General features: G+C 42.3%; 1 protein-coding gene across 6 annotated transcripts in view; it reads right to left on the reverse strand.

Moving 5' to 3' along the window:
- Window positions 1-19,187, reverse strand: part of TPD52 (tumor protein D52) — a 111,166-nt gene that overhangs the window by 15,471 nt on the left and 76,508 nt on the right. For 5 of the 6 annotated variants that reach the window (XM_045050170.1, XM_045050169.1, XM_011291336.4 and 2 more), the window contains exons 2-3: window positions 6,640-6,755; window positions 1,745-1,893 (exon numbers count right to left, since the gene is read on the reverse strand). In XM_045050170.1, coding sequence (XP_044906105.1) covers window positions 1,745-1,893; window positions 6,640-6,755 — 265 coding nt within the window. Of the gene's footprint in view, window positions 1-1,744; window positions 1,894-6,639; window positions 6,756-12,760; window positions 12,846-19,187 lie in introns of all 6 variants that reach the window. The other variant, XM_045050171.1, reaches the window with a different exon arrangement.

Below are 19,187 nucleotides of genomic sequence, written 5' to 3' on the forward strand. Positions count from 1 at the left end.
AAAAGAACAGAGTAAAGAAAAGGTAAGCTAACCTTTTCGAATAGCAATAATTTAAAGAATGATCACCACCTCTTGGAGAGCTCTCAAAAACCTTTTTAAAAAAAAATTGTTTTTAGAACATCCCAAATCCTTCATAACCACCAGGACAACATCATCACATCGTTTTATCGTTAACCATCATGCAGGCTCAATCTTCGGCAGTGCCCTAGGACAGCCAAACAGACGCCTATAAAGGCGGGGCCAAGGAAATCGGGGTAAGGGGTAAAAATAGTCATAGAGAAAAGCTGAAAATGAGCCAGAGGCTGAAATTATACCTCTTATTCTTTTCCACTAAAGCCAAACAAAAATGAAATCAAATTCCTCACATGCCTTTTATAACTTTATTCCCTAAAAAGGGACCAGAAGCAAGGTAAGGTCCCTGCGTACTTTTTATCCAAGTAAGTTATATGGCCGTAAAGAATTTTTTTTTAATTTTGCACATCTGCAGAGCTACCACATAAGGACTTGTGGACTCTCGACGGAATACTGAAAATGACTCAAGTATGATATTTGCTATAGCATAAAGCTATCATTTACCACCTTCCTCTTCCCATCTACCCAGGGATTAATGAAGGACAAACAAAACCAAACGAATATGGTAGCTACAAAGAGGTTAAGATCCTCCTGTTATTGACAGGGATGCTCAGGCATTTTTACTTATCCCATCAAGAAAAAATACTAAAAATAAAAAGTTTATGGTGATTCACAAAGAATCTTATATGGACTTATATGGGTCGGAAGTGGACCAAAGGGGGTAGACACCCTAGTGTGTGCCTAGTGTCCTAGTGTCCTAGTGTTGTCATGTCAAGATGCAGTCAGCCACACTGCTGCTGGTAACCAGCTCAGCGCATGGATGAACACAGACTTCAGGTGCACCTGGGTGGCTCAGTCAGTTAAGCGTCCAACTCTTGATCTCCACTCAGGTCACGATCTCCTGGTTTATGAGTTCGAGCCCCGCATCGGGCTCTGTGCTGATAACATGAAGCCTGCTTGGGACTTTCTCCCTCCTTCTCTTTCTGCCCCGCACTCATGCACATGTGTTCTCTCTCAAAAATAACTAAGTAAACTTATAAAAAAAAATTTATAGAACATACTTCAGAATCTGTTACCAGAAGCTGGCTCCTCCTTATGCTAGGAAACAAAACTGCATCATGATTAAGGCCGTATCAAAATGTATGTGATCAAAAAGACAAGAAGATTAAGGGGTGGGCCTCTGCCACCAGCACATATCAGAGACGATGAGCCAAGAGTCTTATGCGGAAGTAAAAAGAAGACTGGCTCTGTACTTGGTCAAATCTGAGTTCAAATGCTGCCCCTACATTTTGAGTTTTGTGACCTCAAAACTTATCTGATCCGTTTCCTTCTCTCGGGCTATCTCACCACCCACCCTATTTGGTTATTCTGAGGACTAAGTGACATAGGTGCATTTCTGGCAAGTCAATATATAACATTTTTGGAACGTAAATGTTAGTTCTTCAACTCACACACGAGGCTGGTTTTCTTTCTATCCCCTAGAACAGTCTGAAAGACCAAAGTTAGAGAAGAGTCAGGTACACTTGAGAACTGGGCGGCGGGGAGTGCCCTGTGTAGTATAAAGAAGAGTCGCAGAAGCATCCTTCAGCCCCTTTCAGTTCCCCTACCCAGACAAAAGGAGCAAAAGTGTCCTTTACATTCTCTAGAAAAATGTATGATCAAGGGGACATACGCAGATGTTGCTGTCACATCCTGCCAGCCTTTGGCAATGTTCTGTTTTAGTTCCTGTAGTGAATTGATCCCAAGTTTCCGTTTGATCTCTGCTAGATGCTTCTCTTTTGCTGCTAACACTTGAGACAGAGTCTGGATTTCTTCTTCTACCTATGAGGAAGGGAGATGGGGTAAAAATATAGCAAAGTTAATATTATTAGTGCAAAACTATACTAAAAGTTCTGGAGAAATTTAAAAACTTTTTTGATTCACTGATCTCTTTAAAAACCACATACAGCATGTTGTTAATAAGTAAACTGGTTACGTGCCGATCTCTCCTGTAGAGCGTCTCTTCTCTTCCTTATATTTCTATCTTGAATTGTCCTCAGCCTTCTCCTCTCTCTGTACGCCTTTACTCAACTATGTCATGGAAGCTTAGGGCTCGAACCTCCACACAGAAGATATTCAAATTATTCTAACATCCACTCTTCCGACCTCTGGTCTGCATTTCCGGCTTGCCAGTTCTAGTAGAAAGCCCCCAAATGAAACCTATCTCTACTCTCCACCAAAACGTGCATAGCCAAGCCAAACTGAAAGCCAACCTTCCCATATATTTCACGTGAGTTTATCTGGAAATGTCCGTTCCAGGGCCTGCCAAAGCCACAGACATAAACAAATCAAACTATCTCCCCCGTAGAGCCCCACAGAAGTCCTGTGTGGACCCCTTGACACTGACTGACCAGCCTTAACTGGGCAGTTAGAGGTGGGCCCCTAACCCAAGGACAGCCAACCCATCAAGTGGCCACCAATCAGTGAGTGATGTGCCTGATGTAAAAAGAGATACTCCAGTCTCTCTCATTCAGAAATCCAGTTTGAGAAACTGAGATAACATTGGGAGAAGAAGCTGGGAAGACTTAGATAAAGAAGCCCTGAAGTACAGGTAGGGCACAGTGAGATTATGAGAAATGGAAGCCTAAATATACTTGATGAGGCCAAAAACTCTATGCAGAAGCTAAGAAGGACAGTAAAAGACTTATAGAGTAGGCCAACAAGCTGAGCCAGAAAAACAGAGGGAAAGAGGCAGACCCACAGAAAGAAACAGACCTCATGTGGGAGAGACCTTTTGTCCCAGGAAGCTGAAAAAGTGAGATAGTCATTAATATTCAACCCCTTAGAAAGATGCTTCTCTTGGCTTGTTGCAAAACCGTATTCTCAGCCTTGACCTCACACTTCTATGATTTCAAAGACAGCATGGACTTTAAAAAACAACATGTAGTGCTATTAAACTGTTTTCACTGCTGATTAAATCTTTAAAGAACACAAAGTGAAGAAAAACAGTACTCGACAAAAGGAGAGAAGGATAATCAAATGTGATGTGGCTACCAAAACAAACAAAACATAGTTCTGAAGATGGCATTATTAGAAGATAGGTCCAGAACAAAGATAATCCTCTGTGCTTCTCATTCTGCACCAGTTTTAGAAGTCATTTGTAATTGGAATATGGAAAGAAAAAGGCAACAATGAACGAACGAGGTTCAAAATCAAGTAAATTAAATAATTTGCCCTAGGTCATCACACTAATAATGTAGGAACCAGAATTTCAACCCAGGTTTTCAGATTCTACTTCTCAGTTTACTGGTTAATTCTCATTGCACACTATTAGCTTTCCAATACCTCCTTCTCTATCCCAGCTCCGAATTCTCAGATGCTCCAAAGAACTGACTTAAAAGATACATACTCTACCCCGACACTTGTCTGAAGTTTTCACTTCCCCTAATGACAGCTGGCAAGAAAGACCACTATAAATCTTACTGAACAATACATGACCCTGTGTATTCCCTACCTTTGTCGGTTAGATTGTGCTACCAACATACCTGGCTCAGCACATCACGGCTACAATTCCTTAATTCAACATATATATTATGTATTACATACTATGTATATAAAATATACATATTTCAAAATGGAATAATACATATATATAAAAGAATGACCCTTAAAGCACAAAGAATATATCTGATAAGGATCTAGTATCCATAACACAGAACACACAACTCAATAATAAGGATAAATAATCTAATTAAAAATGGACAAAGGCTTTAAATAGACATTTCACCAAAGAAAATATACAAATGACCAATAATCATATGAGAAAATGCTCAATACCATTCATTAGTGAGAAATTCAAATGAGATCCTACTTCACCTCCACTAGGATGACTATAATAAAAAAGATAACAAGTGTTGGTTGGTAAGGATGTAGAGAAATTGGAGCCCTCATATATTACTAAGGGGAAGATAATGGTGCAGTTTGGCAGTAAAACACTCTGGTGGATCCTCAAAAAGCTGAACAGAAGAGTTATCATAGGACCCAGAAATCCCACTCCTAGGTATAGAGAAGGAAAATTGAAAGCATACAACTGCACAAAACACCTGTACACAAGTATTCACAGTGGCATTATTCTTAACAGCCAAAAAGTGAAAACAACCTAAATCTCCAACAACTGAAGAATGGATACCCAAAACATGGCAGATAGCTATAAAATGGAATATTATTTAGCCAGGAAAAGGAATGGCGTACTAATATGTCTTACAGCATGGATGAACCTTGAAAAAATACTACGTGAGGGAAGCCAGTCCCAAAAGACCACACATTGTCTGACCCCACTTGTATGCAATGCCTAGAATGGGGCAAATCTATAAAAATAGAAAGTAGACCAGTGGTTGCCAAGGGTTGGAGACAAAGGGTAGGCTGGGAGTGACTGCTAATAGAACAGGGTGTCTTTTTTGGGTGATGAAATGTTTTGAATTAAATAGTGGTAATAACTGTACAACCTTGTGAATACACATAAACCAAAGAGGTAGAATTTGATGGCATGCAAATTACATCTCTAAAATGAACCCAAAAAATAAGAGACGGGATTTTTTTTATCCCTATTTTATTTAAACGTCTACAACTATCTCATGCAGTGACTCTGATGTAAAACCTTTCCAAATTGAAAACTATCATTTGTTGGGGCACCTGGGTGGCTCAGTCAGTTAAGCATCTGACTTCAGCTCAGGTCATGATCTTGTGGTCCGTGAGTTTGAGCCCTGTGTTGGGCTCTGTGCTGACAGCTCAGAGCCTGGAGCCTGTTTCAGATTCTGTGTCTCCCTCTCTCTCTGCCCATTGCCTGGTCACACTTTGTCTCTCAAAAATGAATAAATGTTTAAAAAATTAAAAAAAAAAGAAATAGATCAAAGGCTTAAATATAAGAGCTAAAAGTCTGAGAAAAAAACATAGGGGTAAATCTTCATGATCTGAATTTTCAAAACGGGTTCTTAGATATAACACCAAGAGCAAAAGCAACTAAAGAAAAATTAGATTTTATCAAAATTTAAATTTTTTTAATGTTTATTTTTGAGAGAGAGTGAGCAGGGGAGGGGCAGAGAGAAAGAGGGAGACACAGAATCTGAAGCAGGCTCCAGGCTCAGAGCCGTCAGCACAGAGCCCGATGCAGGGCTCGAACTCATTAACCACAAGATCATGACCTGAGCCGAAGTCGGATGCTTAACCAACTGAACCACCCAGTCGCTCCAGATTCCACCAAAATTTAAACCTTATGAGCATCAAGACACTGTGAAGAAAGTGAAAAAACATACAGGAGAAAATATATCTGATAAGGGTCTAATATCCAGAATATATAAAGAGCTCAACATCTCAACAACAAAACAGACAATTAAAAGAAAAACTGGGCAAAAAATTTGAATAGAGATTTCTCCAAAGAAGGTGTACAAGTGGCTAATAAGCTCATGAATGCTCAGTATCATTAGTCATGAGGGAAATACAAATCAAAAGCACAATGAGATACCACTTTACACTCAGTCAGAAAGACAGAAAATAACAAATATTGGCAAAGATGTAGAGAAATAGCTGACTGGAATGTAAAATGGTGCCCCTGCTGTGAGTAGTTCGGCAGTTCCCCAAAAAAGGTAAACATGGAATTATCATCTGATGCAGCAATCCCACTTCTAGATATAGATCCAAAGGAACTAAAAACAGGTATTCAAACAAGTACTTTTATACAAATGTTCCCAGCTCAGTGCCTACAATTATAAAAATGTGGAAACCACACAAACGTCCATCAACACACAAAGAGAGAAACAACATGTGGAAGACACATAAAATGGAATATTATTCAACCATAAAAAATAGTAAAGTACCAATATATGCTACAACAAGAATGAACCTCAAAAAACATTATGCTAAGTGAACCTAAAAAACATACACAAAGTAACATATTATATGATTCCATTTAAATAAAATATCCAGAATCAGTAAATCCATACAGACAAGACATAAAGCTGACTATTGTTGCCAGGGGATGAGGGAGGAGAGATTGAGGACGCCAGTTTAATGAGTATGCGTCTCCCCTGGGAGTGATAAAATTGTTCTGGAACTACACAGAGGTGATAGCTGTACAATGTGAATGTGCTAAATGCCACTGAATTGTACACTTTCAAGTGGTTAATTTTAAGAAAAAGAGAGAGAAAGGGAGGGAAGGAAAGAGGGCTCAAAGTGCCTATATCCACAACACAGCAAAGGAGAGACCAGAGTCACTGATGGAGGGGCAAAGCCAAGGGTATCAGACTTAGTGCAGCCCCTGAGACGGTATCCACTATTCCTCCTCTCATCCATTTCCTCCATCACACTCTACTTCTCAGACTCCCTTCACCCATTATAGACCCTTTTTCCTATAAAAACAAACTGATATCATGCTCTTGTATTTCTTCTCCCCCACTCAAGACCTCTAGGAAAAGTAAATGCATGTTGCTTTCTCTCCCCTGGAACCAATGACGCGTTGTTACCTTGTGCTTTAGAAACACAAACGACACTGTAAGGGCAAAACAGGAAGTTCCGAAAGGAATGCTTCTTTACCTTTGCAAGTTCTCTTCTTAGTTCTTGTTGCTCCTCCTCTGATAGGGTCTCTGTGGCACTGATCGTGGCTGCAACATCTTCTCCTTCCTCGGGTACTGGGTCTGTTCTCAGCAGACCTTGTTGGGGATTTAAAAAAAGAGTCTGTAAGGTATGAAGGCTGTGTAAAATTCTCCCTTAGGCTTCTTTACCTCCCCAGTGAGAATAAAACCAATTAGACCGGATCCACACATCAACTTTCTCTACCTTCAAATGACCTGGCTCTCCCTCTACAGGACAAAACAAAGTCTGAGCTACCACTAAAACCCGCCAAATTGCACTCTGCCAAAATACGAATTTAAAAAATACAGCATTCGCTCAGATTCTGTTCGTTTCCACAGTATAGTTACTGCAAAGGAGAAGAGTTGAGAGGCCAAGAATGGGATCTTGCCAAGGCTTCAAACGTTACACTAGTAAATCAGACTAATTTACACTAACAAGGAAAGAGGTTTGTAAATGTCTCTAATTTCCTCTGCTAATCAAATCCAGCAACTTAACCTCAGGCATGAACTGAACAAACTCAATGCCTACAAAAATTTTATTCCAGAAAAAATAAAATAATTTATTACATTTCTTTCCATTGTTAGTGGAGGTAGGAAACACCTTCCTGTAGCTTTTAAAAATATATATATATGGGGCGCCTGGGTGGCGCAGTCGGTTAAGCGTCCGACTTCAGCCAGGTCACGATCTCGCGGTCCGTGAGTTCGAGCCCCGCGTCGGGCTCTGGGCTGATGGCTCGGAGCCTGGAGCCTGTTTCTGATTCTGTGTCTCCCTCTCTCTCTGCCCCTCCCCCGTTCATGCTCTGTCTCTCTTTGTCCCAAAAATAAATTTAAAAACGTTGAAAAAAAAAAATTAAAAAAAAAAAATATATATATCATCCAGATAACCTTTAAAAAGTCCTAACATATTCAGAAATGACCAACACTCACATAAAAGCTTTCCAAGTTATTTAAGACCAACACGGCCACACTCACTCCTCTGGAAGAGGGCCGACCACAGTGGTCCCTTCAGGAAGAATCTGGTATTTCTCAAGCGGCCAAGAAGGCATCTGACCCTCAGCCACCCTTCCGTCTCTCTGCCAACCAACCATGCCCAACGCTAGGGTTAGGTCAGCAAGGCCCCCAAACCTTGGGTGCAAAACTTAAGGTGGCACCAAAAAACTCAATATAAATAATTTTAATATTTTCATGCAATAGTTTTCAAATGTCAAAGTTAATTCAAAGAATCTATGATGCACAAAATATCAAAATTTTAAGTAGGCTCAGTATTGCTGATTTTTCCTTCCACCTCAAGGCTCCAAAATGGCTTTGCACAGCACTGTTTCTCATCTTGTCTTTTTTTTTTTTTAACATTTTTTAAAAGTTTATTTATTTATTTTGAGGGGGGAGGGGCAGAGAGAAAGGGAGACAGAATCCCAAGCAGGCTCCACTGTTTGCACAGAGCCCAGCGTGGGGCTCTAATCGATGAGCCGTGAGATCATGACCTGAGCAGAAATCAAAAGTCAGACACTTAACTGACTGAGCCACCTCTGATCTCGTCTTCATTTAACTTTTTTTAAGTTTATTATTTATTCTGGGGTGGGGGGGAGAGGGAGAGAGGGGGAGAGGCAAAGAGAAATGGGGGCAGGGAGAGAGAGAGAATCCCAAGCAGGCTTCACATTGTCAGCACACAGCCTGACACAGGGCTTGAACCCACAAAATCACTGGATCATGACCTGAGCTGAACCAAGAGTCAGATGCTTAACCGACTGAGCCACCCAGGCACCCCCTGATCTTGTCTTTATTTAAAAGGTTAGGGGGCACCTGGGTGGCTCAGTTGGTTAGGCATCTGACTTCAGCTTAGGTCATGATCTCGCAGTTTGTGAGTTCGAGCCCTGCATCGGGCTCTGTGCTGGCAGCTCAGAGCCTGGAGCCTGCTTCAGATTCTGTGTCTCCCTCTCTCTCTGCCCCTCCCATGCTCATGCTCTGTCTCTCTCTGTCTCCCAAGAATAAGTAAACGTTAAAAAAAATGTTAAAGGTTAGTATTTTGTTCATCCTCATTTCATTTTAATTTTTTTGAACATTGCATTAACATTATCTGTCTTGATCACAGGGCATTTTTGGTGCCCTCTTGAATTTTACAGCTAAGGCAGGGGGCCGCTGGCCTCACTTGTTTTACCCTAGTCACAGAGGTTTGGGTTTTCTTAGTCTCCTCTGGCAACAGAGTTTTTGCATAGGGAACCAGAGAAAGGTCTCCTCCTTTTCCTGCTCTTCGCCTCTTTCTGCCACTGGGGATTAAAGCAATCACGGTTCCACACCACCCCCACGTCCATTTCTGAGACGCGCTAGTTCAGCCATAGCAGCAATGTGGCATCCAGCCCAAAGCAAGATGCCAGGCAGCAGATGACAGACTTCACAGGCAGGCGGAAAAGGAAGGGGTGAGAATAACCACGCTGTTCAACAAGCAGCCAGCGCCATGGCAAAGCTAAGAGAAGTATGTGGATCAATGACACAGCACGTATGGACGTTGTGTACAAGGTACAAAGACACCTGTTGCAGGGTCCGCTGCATATCAACCGCTAACGGTACTTAATAATTATAACAGCAATAATCATTAGCACAACAGTACCAAAACAGTGCCCACCGGAAAGGTGTTTACAGAACCGCTAAGGGCATAAACTACAAATAAAACAATTCCAAAAACCGAAAACCAGAGTTGCAAACAGAGAATGAGTAAGTCTTCTAATGCACAGACAATATGTGACAGGTACAGTCCGTAGACGGAAAAGCTCAATGAGTAACTGCTTCTACAGGCCCCCTCTAAAATGTCTTCGGACGGCCCAAGTAACATTCCTGTGATAGAAACCTGACCATGTCCCCCTTTGCAGCTTACAGTCCGTTAGTGGTTCCCTGCTGTTTTCAAGACAAAATCCAACCCGGTACTTTAGCACACAGGCCTTACTGGGCCCACCCCCTGCTGTCTGTCATTGGAACCCTCACACACCGACTCCAGCCAAATCCGACTGTGGGTAAGGCGTGTACGGTCAGAAATCACTGAAGAGGGTCCATGTGTGCTTACAAACTTATCCCCTGTACCACATTATGTGACGAAGAGTAGGAGATTGAGGACAGAAGAGGACTACGTGGTAACAATCATATAAGGCAATACAGTACGAACCGTAACAAAGTTAATTGTAAACATTCTTTATTTTTAATGTTTTGCTCAGACTTCTCAAATCTCCAACTAGAACAAGACTCAAAAAAAAAAAAAAAAAAAACACAAAAAACCCTGGCTCTAAACCATGCCTTAAAACACAAAGCCTCTTTCATGCTTTTTAATAAATACTAGTTTGCAAATCTGCTTAAGAAGAAAAATTTAATATGTAAGTACTAACAGTGGTTTATACACAGCTGCCCAATTCCAAAAAGAATCTAGAGGGATTCTGATATGATTCATGCATTTAGTTAGGCTACCGGGGAAATTAAATATCTCAGAAAAGGGGGTCATAGAGTTGTCCACAGTTGGCCTCAAGGCCTCCAAGATGACCTTTGAGATTTTATATTCCCAATCTAAGTAATTTAGTAATTACATGTTCTGCTTTTTCCATATTAGCCTCTAGGTGGCAGCAAATTATCAACCTTAAAATTTAAAGGCAAGGTTTGGGGGCGCCTGGGTCGCTCAGTGGGTTAAAACTTCTGGCTTCTGCGCAGGTCACGATCTCACAGCTCGTGAGTTTGAGCCCCGCATCCGGCTCTGTGCTGACAGCTCAGAGCCTGGAGCCTGCTTCAGATTCTGTGTCTCCCTCTCTCTGTCCCTCCCTTGCTTGTGCGCTCTCTCTCTCTCTCAAAAATAAATAAACATTAAAAAAAAAAAAGTGAGGTTTGTTTTGGGATAGTCAACTCAGCGGAGAAAAATGAAAAATGAAGAACATAGATATCAAAATCACTGGCAAAACAGGACAGTCATGACTTAGGAAAATTATTAATAAGCCACAACCACACCCCCATAGAGAGCATTTCATTCTATGTATATCCAAATCTGAACTAAGTGGTCCAAATAGAAGTACAACACTTCTGTGATGTGCGGATTACCATTCACAGATGACAAAACCGAAGCTTACGGAGGTTAAGCAACTTGCCTGTGGTAACATACCTGAATACATGGAGTTGTGATTTTGAACCTAGAGGGTTTGATTTGAAAATATATGTTTAGGAGTGCGTGAGTGGCTCAGTTGTTTAAGCGTCTAACTTCGGCTCAGGTCATGAGCTCATGGTTTGTGGGTTTGAGCCCCGCTTCAGACTCTGTGCTGACAGCTCAGAGCCTGGAGCCTGCTTCGGATTCTGTGTCTCCCTCTCTCTCTGCCCCTCCTCCTATCCCTCACCTGTTCATTCTCTCTCTCTCAAAAAAATAATTAAAAAAAAATTTTTAAGCATATGCTTAAAGTCATTGATGTCCAAAGTACACATGAAGAGTAGGGGCTGAAGATCTGACTTGTAAGATCTCTAGAAACAGCAATGATTAAGACTGTATGAAGGAAAAGAGCCTGGCAGACTAGATCAAAACCAATCTCTGGTTCCAAATGTAAGGTTTCTCCAAACCTGGCACCTCAGAAGTTTCTCTATAGATTTTCCAATTTCCCATATGTTAAGTAAGGGCGCAATATTTATTGTAGAGGCAGAGTCTGCCTTTGGGGAGAAAAAAATAACTTCTCATTCACAACGCAAGTTGGGAAATGGCAAAATTTTAACATACAGGTTACTTAAAACTGTAATGCAAAAAATTCTTATTTAATCATTCATTTTAATGTCCCTTCCTCAGAATCTGATGGAAAACTGTTTTTAAAAGATGGTAAAGAGGGACTAAATACGATTAATATTTATTGAGGTCTAATATACAACCAGGGAGATTCATGTTACCTCCTTTTTGAAAAAGCATCTTACAACCAACATGTGATGAAAGGAGTACTTTTTATTCACACTACGAAACTGAGGCCCTCTGCGGTTAGTAATTTGCCCAGAGTCACAGGTGAGATTAAAATGCAGGTTTTTCTGACTCTCAACTCTTGCTCCTTCACCTACATTAATTCATTCATTCATTCATTCATTCACTCACTCACTTATTTATTTATTTATTTATTTATTTATTTATTTATTTATTTTTGAGAGAGAGAGAGAGAGAGAGCAAGCTGGGGAGAGGCAGAGAGAGAGGGAGACAGGAGATACGAAGCAGGCTCTGCATTGTCAATGCAGAACCTGATGTGGGGCTCGAACTCACTAACCGTGAAATCATGACCTGAGCTGAAGTCAGATGCTTAATATCGACTGCATCACCCAGGCACCCCTCACCTACACTTTTTCTTAAGGAAATTCCAACCAGCGGGGAGGATAGAGAGCAGGTGACAGAAGGGACGAAGGGCATGCTGGAAGCAGAGGGCCGGGTCCTTCATTTTTTAATTTTTTTTTTTAATGTTTGTCTATTTTTGAGAGAGATGGAGTGTGAGTGGCGAAGGGGGAGGGGCAGAGAGAGAGAGGGAGACACAGAATTTGAAGCAAGCTCCAGGCTCCGAGCTGTCAGCACAGAGCCCTACACGAGGCTCAAACCCAAGAACCACGAGATCTTGACCTGAGCCAAAGTCGGACAGTTAACCGACTGAGCCACCCAGGCACCCCGGCCAGCGCCTTCTCCACAGGGACTTCCACTTCACTGAGGGTCACGAACATATGTGGATCCCAGGCTGAAAGTCACAGATACCATCACTGAGCCCACATGACCAAAAATCAGAGATAATTTGTTCTATCTGGTTGTTTCTCCACTAGCCACTTCCTCAATTCCTCTCGTTGTGCAAACAGCCCACCCGTCTCCCCCGGCACCCCCCTGGAGAGTTAGGTAGCAGGGAGAGCCTGCAGCCCACTGACAGGCAAACTGTTGGGTGCCCAGGTGAGAGGCCCACTGCCAAGGGAGTGACAAGGAAGATGAACAGAGACCAGGAAGATGATGCCCCATCAATCCTAAGACACAACTGTTTCTTTTACATTTACAACTTTGGACTTGAAGTGCACTGACAGCCAGCCAGTTAGGCAGTCCTTGTGGCAAAGTTGTTTATCACCTGTAAAAATGTTCCAAAATTTGCAGAGCCAGGTACTTAGAAAATCGCAGGCCTCTCTTTTAAGAAAGTCTGCATCACAGACATCCTGTGTGAGGAAAATAAAGCAAGACACGGATTATTCCCAGTTGAAAAGCAATTCTGGTAAGTTACTGCATGTGAAGATGTTTCAGGAAAACCGAAACTTGGTTTACTTAACTACTATGCACAGGAGTGTTACAGTCAACATAGATGTCTGATTAAATAAAAAACAGTGTTAATAAGCATAACATGTTTAAGTAAAATTAAAGCATTGCCTTTTCGTCTTTTAACTTGCAGCAATGTTTCCCTTTAACGAACAAATACTATTTTTTTAAATGTTTATTTTTTAAAGAACGGGGGAGAGGGACAGAGAAAGACAGGGGGACAGAGGATCCCAAGCAGCGTGTGCACCGACAGCAGAGACCCCAACACGGGGCTCGAACTCATGAACCATGTGATCATGACCTGAGCCAAAGTCAGACGTTGAACTGACTAAGCCACCCAGGCGCCCCAATGAACAAATACTATTAACAGTACATCCTAGAATTTGCGGTTTCTTAGAAGAGATGAAATGCAACACTCCAGATTCCTGAAAACTCATTAGTAATTTGAGGAAAACGAAGCTCTCGGGTCTCTAGCTTCAGTGGAAATGTGTGTGATGTGCTCGCATGGTAGGGAAGAACAGGAAGAATGGAAAAAGATTCCAGTCTTGACCATGTTTCTAGTTCCAGACTATAAAGCCCTGATGTCACACCCTTATCTTTTCATCTCAATACTACAAGCACCAAGAACAGAGCAAATGTTATTAATGCTTTATTTGAACAGATTTCCCGGTTAAAGATTGATTCAAATGAAGTTTCTCCTTACTTTCCGATGCATAGCCACCTCTTCGACACATACTCCCCAAAATTTCAACCACGAAAGGAAGCAAGGCCTTTTTTTAAATACAAACTTTGTTTTTTGTTTTTTTTTTTAATTTTTTTTTTAACATTTATTTATTTTTGAGACAGAGAGAGACAGAGCATGAACAGGGGAGGGGCAGAGAGAGAGGGAGACACAGAATCTGAAACAGGTTCCAGGCTCTGAGCTGTCAGCACAGAGCTCGACGCGGGGCTCGAACCCACGGACCACGAGATCATGACCTGAGCCAAAGTCGGACGCTTAACCGACCAAGCCACCCAGGCGCCCCACAAACTTTGAACCTACAATTAAAATTAAGCCATGATGAAGGGTTGGGTGAGTACCTTTCTGCTCGGGTGCTATGGATGCATCCCAACCTACCCCACAGCGGAGCACCCACCACAGTGGTTCTCTCCTCCCTGCAGTTCAGCTTTGACCTTTTACCCAATTAAGACCAACTGCTTCCCCTCAAGAGTTTCTATGACGGTCAGTTGAAAACTTTTTAGCCATTTTCACATCATTTCAGATCTGAAAAAAAACTTTGGATCATTTCATCAAAATACTTTATTGAATAAGATGAGGAAACTAGGGGCAGGGATTTTTTCTAAAGAGTAGAAGATAAGCATGAACTTTGAAATTAGATGGGCTGTAGGTTGACTTGTGTCCCCCAAAAGGATACATTCCATTTCCTAAGACCCTGCACCTGCAAATGTGTTATTTGGAAACAGGTTTCTGCAAATATAGTCAAGATGAGATCACAGTGAATTAGGGTGGGCCCTAATCCAATGACTGGTGTCCTTATAAGAAGGAAATTTAGACACAGAAACCTAGAAAGAACATCATGGAAACGTACAGAGCACACAGAGACGCAGAGACAGCTCCATGTGCCATGGAGGAGGACTGGAGGGATACAACTGCAAGTCAAGGAATGCCCACAACCAGCAGAAGCTAGGATGAGGCAAGGAAGGGTTTCCCTACAGAAGGTGCATGGCCCTGCTGACGCCTTCATTTTGGACTTCTAGCCCCCAGAGCTGAGACAGAACACATTTCTGTTGTTTAAGTCACTCAGTTGGGGCACTTTGTTATGGCAGCCCTAGGAGACTGAGCCCCCCCCCCAAAAAAAAAAAACCCATTACCTCTTTTAAAAACAACACATGGGGCGCCTGAGTAGCTCAGTCAATTAAGCATCCAACTCCTGATCTCGGCTCAGGTCGTGATCTCACCGTTCATGAGTTCGAGCCCTGTGTTGGCCTCCTCGCTGACAGCACAGAGCCTGCTTTGGATTCTGTCTCTCTCTGCCCCTCTCTCTGCCCCTCCCCTGCACTCTCTCTCTCAAAATAAATAAACTTTACAATAAACAAACAAACGAATATTAAAAACATGCACTACCACCTAGCTCTCCAGGCTTCTGGAAGAACAGTTTAAAGGATGATGAACACAGAGAGTGGGCACATATTAGATGTTCGGTAAGGACGTGCTATTGCCCCACTTTTCCATGTGCTACATGTATTACATGTGTTCTCTCCTCTTCCATGAAGCATGGCTCACAGGGTCCCCTCATTTCCCGTCTCTCTTCAACCCCCTTCCACCTGTGTCTGCCTCTCCTCTGCATCCTCAAAATGACAGCTGTCAATCATCATGTTATTTGATACCTCCAAGGCATCAGCACTGAACCTCGGTCTGGAATCTTCCCTCCTGTGACACCTCCCCATCTGCCCTCCTGGGATTTTTCTTCTTACCTCTGAGATATGGCTTTGTCTCACTCCCCCCACCAGGCATCTACTTCATGCCTCCCCTCTGAACCCACTGCTCCTGCCTTGATTCAATCTCTCATGATTTCTTGCTCAGAATCTTGCCCCTAAAGGTCCCTGATGGTGTCTGTCCCTCCAATCCATTCACCACCCTGCCACCAGAGTGAGCTTCTAAAGTATGACTCTGACCATAGCATTCCCTTGCCTTAAATCCTTCTAGGGTTTCCCACTTCCTAGTAAAGCTCAATGCTCTTGACAATCGGGAGCCCACAAACTCCATCTCCTGCCCAACACAGTCACTGCATCTTCCAACGTGCGGTTCCTACGAAGACATGCTTTTTATTGTGAGTAATGCATTAACTCAAAAATTAAAATAAACTGCCTTCCATACACTTTTGCCCATTTAATTTTTTTGTGGTAGAATATACAACATAAAACCTGCCATCCTAACCCATTTTTAAGCATACAACTCAGTGGCATTAACAACATTCACAATGTTCTACCACAACCTCCACCAGCTCTTTCCAAATCATGCTCTCTTTTTCTTATGTCTCTGCACCTGTTATTTTCTCTTCCGGAAACCCCCTCCTTATTTCCAAGTCCCATTCATTTCAATAAATCAGTTTTAAGAGTCTCCTGTTCTTGGAGGCTTTCTTTGGACCCTGTGCCCATGCCCTGCTCTGGGTATAACACTCTGTATGCAATGTCTACTGTACTTAGAACACAGGCTTCGGGCTGAGCAACATTTGACCTCAGCACTGTGTTACAATCCTGCATCTTTAGCCCAGCATCGCATCTGCTACACAGATGCTCAGTAGTACTCTCGGAATACATTAATTACAGGAAGGTACACAGTTGAGTTAGGGAAGAACTCAGTCTCCCTTCACTGTCTACCTTCTATCTTGAGCTTTTTATTTTGTATCTCATTCTTATTTCAGTGCCTTCACCTACAGAGGTTTTCTATTGAAAACACAAAAAAAATTAAAATTCTTTTAAATAAATAAAAACCTGAAACAGACATAAGATGTCATTTTTCTAAAGAAAAACACAACTTCTGTCTCATATATAATCTATACAAAGACTGTTACATTTGCAGCAGGTCATACACCTTCATGTTACGAAGCACATTCACAGCCACACACACCGCGGCTGTACACGTGGGACACGAGTGGTATTACAGGAGGAGGAATATGATGTCAGCTGCTCCCAAGATATTCAGTTAGGAGGGAAAAAGCTGCAGAGGAGGAGTCTAAGATAATGTGCTATTTAGTTAACACCGCCTACTCAAGAGAGAAGTTGTTAGAGTATAATGGAGCCCTAGAAGCTTCTCTAGGAAATAAAACTGTATACACCTCTCTTACACAATCTTCAGAGGCAACCATGGCTTTAGGACCAGGGTAGGAATAGGAAACTTAAATCTCTTTCCCTGTGCCCCTCCCTAACCTGCACATGTGCTCTCTCTCTCGCTCTCTCTCTCTCTCTCAAAATAAACTATATATTAAAAGAAAAATTAATCTATAGCACTTAGGAGCTGGAAGGAACCATAAGAACCCATTTGGCCTAACACTGCCTTCTGGCAAGTGAGTGTCAAAATCTTTCAAGACAAGGTAGGGAATTTGGCCTTTTAAAAGCGTAGTGTTTTGGGGCGCCTGGGTGGCGCAGTCGGTTAAGCGTCCGACTTCAGCCAGGTCACGATCTCGCGGTCCATGAGTTCAAGCCCCGCGTCAGGCTCTGGGCTGATGGCTCAGAGCCTGGAGCCTGTTTCCGATTCTGTGTCTCCCTCTCTCTCTGCCCCTCCCCCGTTCATGCTCCGTCTCTCTCTGTCCCAAAAATAAACGTTGAAAAAAAAAAAAACAGTTTAAAATAAAAGCGTAGTGTTTTACAGAGCTGTTGTCCAAGCATGGGCAAAGGGAAGTAAGAGATTAAACTTTACGGAGAAGCTCAGAGGCAGACCAACCTTCCCTTCTCCATTCCCTGGTCCTCTCCAGGTAACAGCCTGAAACAGCAACTCGGGCCTTCCCAGGCTGAGGCAGGTCCCGCCCCAGTATCGCCACCTCACGCTGCGATAACCTCGCTTCCTTGGGTGTTCGGTCCACATATTTTTGCAATTCTGTTTAAATAGGGTACAAATACTATTCCTTGTCTCTTTTAAAGTTTATAATATTAGATATTTGGTCTGCTTTTCAGCATGATTGCATTACATTTTTTGGACCCAAATATCTGTTTGTAGAAATATTTAAAATACACACTTTCCATTATGATGTCGAAGGAAAGAAAGAAAGAAAGAAGGAAAGAAAGAAAGAAAGAAAGAAAGAAAGAAAGAAAGAAAGAAAGAAAGAAAGAAACTTAAGTCCCTAAGTGTTGTTTTACTTAAGCACAAGCAGAAGGAAATATGTGTTCTTTTTTTTTAAACCCAGAGATACAAAAAGAGATACAACATACAGTTTGAAATGCCTTTAGTGGTAATATCCAAAAAGAAAAAAAAAGTCTGAGCTTGGGGGTACCACTCTCTGGGCCTTCTTGGTTTCCAAATGGAACAAAATCCCAGTGGAGGTGGGAGGAATATGTGGAGGTCCCCACAATGAGGTGAGACGTTAAACAAGCGAGACCCTTTCTCTCTTTTAGGAGACCCTAAAAACAAAGGATCTACTTAACAGGGCTTCTCAATGGCGGCACAAGGGGCATTTTGAGCAGGACAATTCTTTGCGGCAGGGCCGTCCTGTGCGTCATCCACGTGGCATGCAGGCATCTACCCACTGGATGTCAGTGGCAGTCCCTCTCCACAGCCACAAGCAGTTGTAACAACCAAAATCATCTCAAAATTGGCTCTAGTTGTGGCCAGATGCCTGCAGGAGGCAAAACTGCCCCAGGTTGAAAACCAGGGACTTACGGCAAGGGAGTACCTGACTCCTGCTATTTGACACAGATTTTCTTCAGAAGAAAAGAGATTCAGTAGCACAAGCCATGAAAACTTCCTATTTCTAAGGCTATAATTTTCCCATATTTGCCCGTGGTGATAACAGTACAACAGAGTAGGAGAGAAAAATGAGTCAAGTACTTGTCACCAAGGCAGCAAGGAACAAAAGGCTTAGGAAACCTGACCCACTGCACTTGGGGTAAGACCCAGAACCTTAACTGGAGATTAACTGGGCAACGTCAGGGCCACTGAAGGGTGGGGGGGCAGTTCGAAGGCCAAAAAGGAAAAGAGAGCTGGCGCCCAGATGCTCCCAAGACTCACCCCTGAAAGCAGGGCCCTGATCAGCGGCCAACTTCCTACTCAAAAAGATCACCCTCCCAAAACTTCACAGAAAGAGCAGAGGAGGAAGGAAAGATCACAAAGGTAGAACACATCAGTATTTTCAAATGCTTTACTCTCCTCCTCCAGAAATTCCTAAACTGACCTCTGAATCTCTTTCATCTAAAAAAGAAAAAAAAAAAAAAAGCAGGGGGTGGATCTTCAGTGGATTACTTGAGAACCATCTGACCTCTCAATCCCAATCAAGTGCAACATGAGTAACTAGGGCACTCCACAAAAGCCAGCCATGGAGAGATTTGGGGATCCCCAGGGAGGAAGTCACTTTCATTCTTAAATTTCCTCTGTAGGAACAAGGAAGTTCTCTGACACTTCAACTGTGCTCTCATTTTTATTTTGTAAATCATATAGTATTTGCCATTTAAGACCTTCACAATTAATTTTGAAAAACTCTCAAGAAGTAACAACAACCTTTTCCCTAAAAAGAAAGATGATACAAGTAGAA

This window comes from Felis catus, chromosome F2 (genome assembly GCF_018350175.1).
Source record: "Felis catus isolate Fca126 chromosome F2, F.catus_Fca126_mat1.0, whole genome shotgun sequence".
Classification (NCBI taxonomy): Eukaryota; Metazoa; Chordata; class Mammalia; order Carnivora; family Felidae; genus Felis; species Felis catus.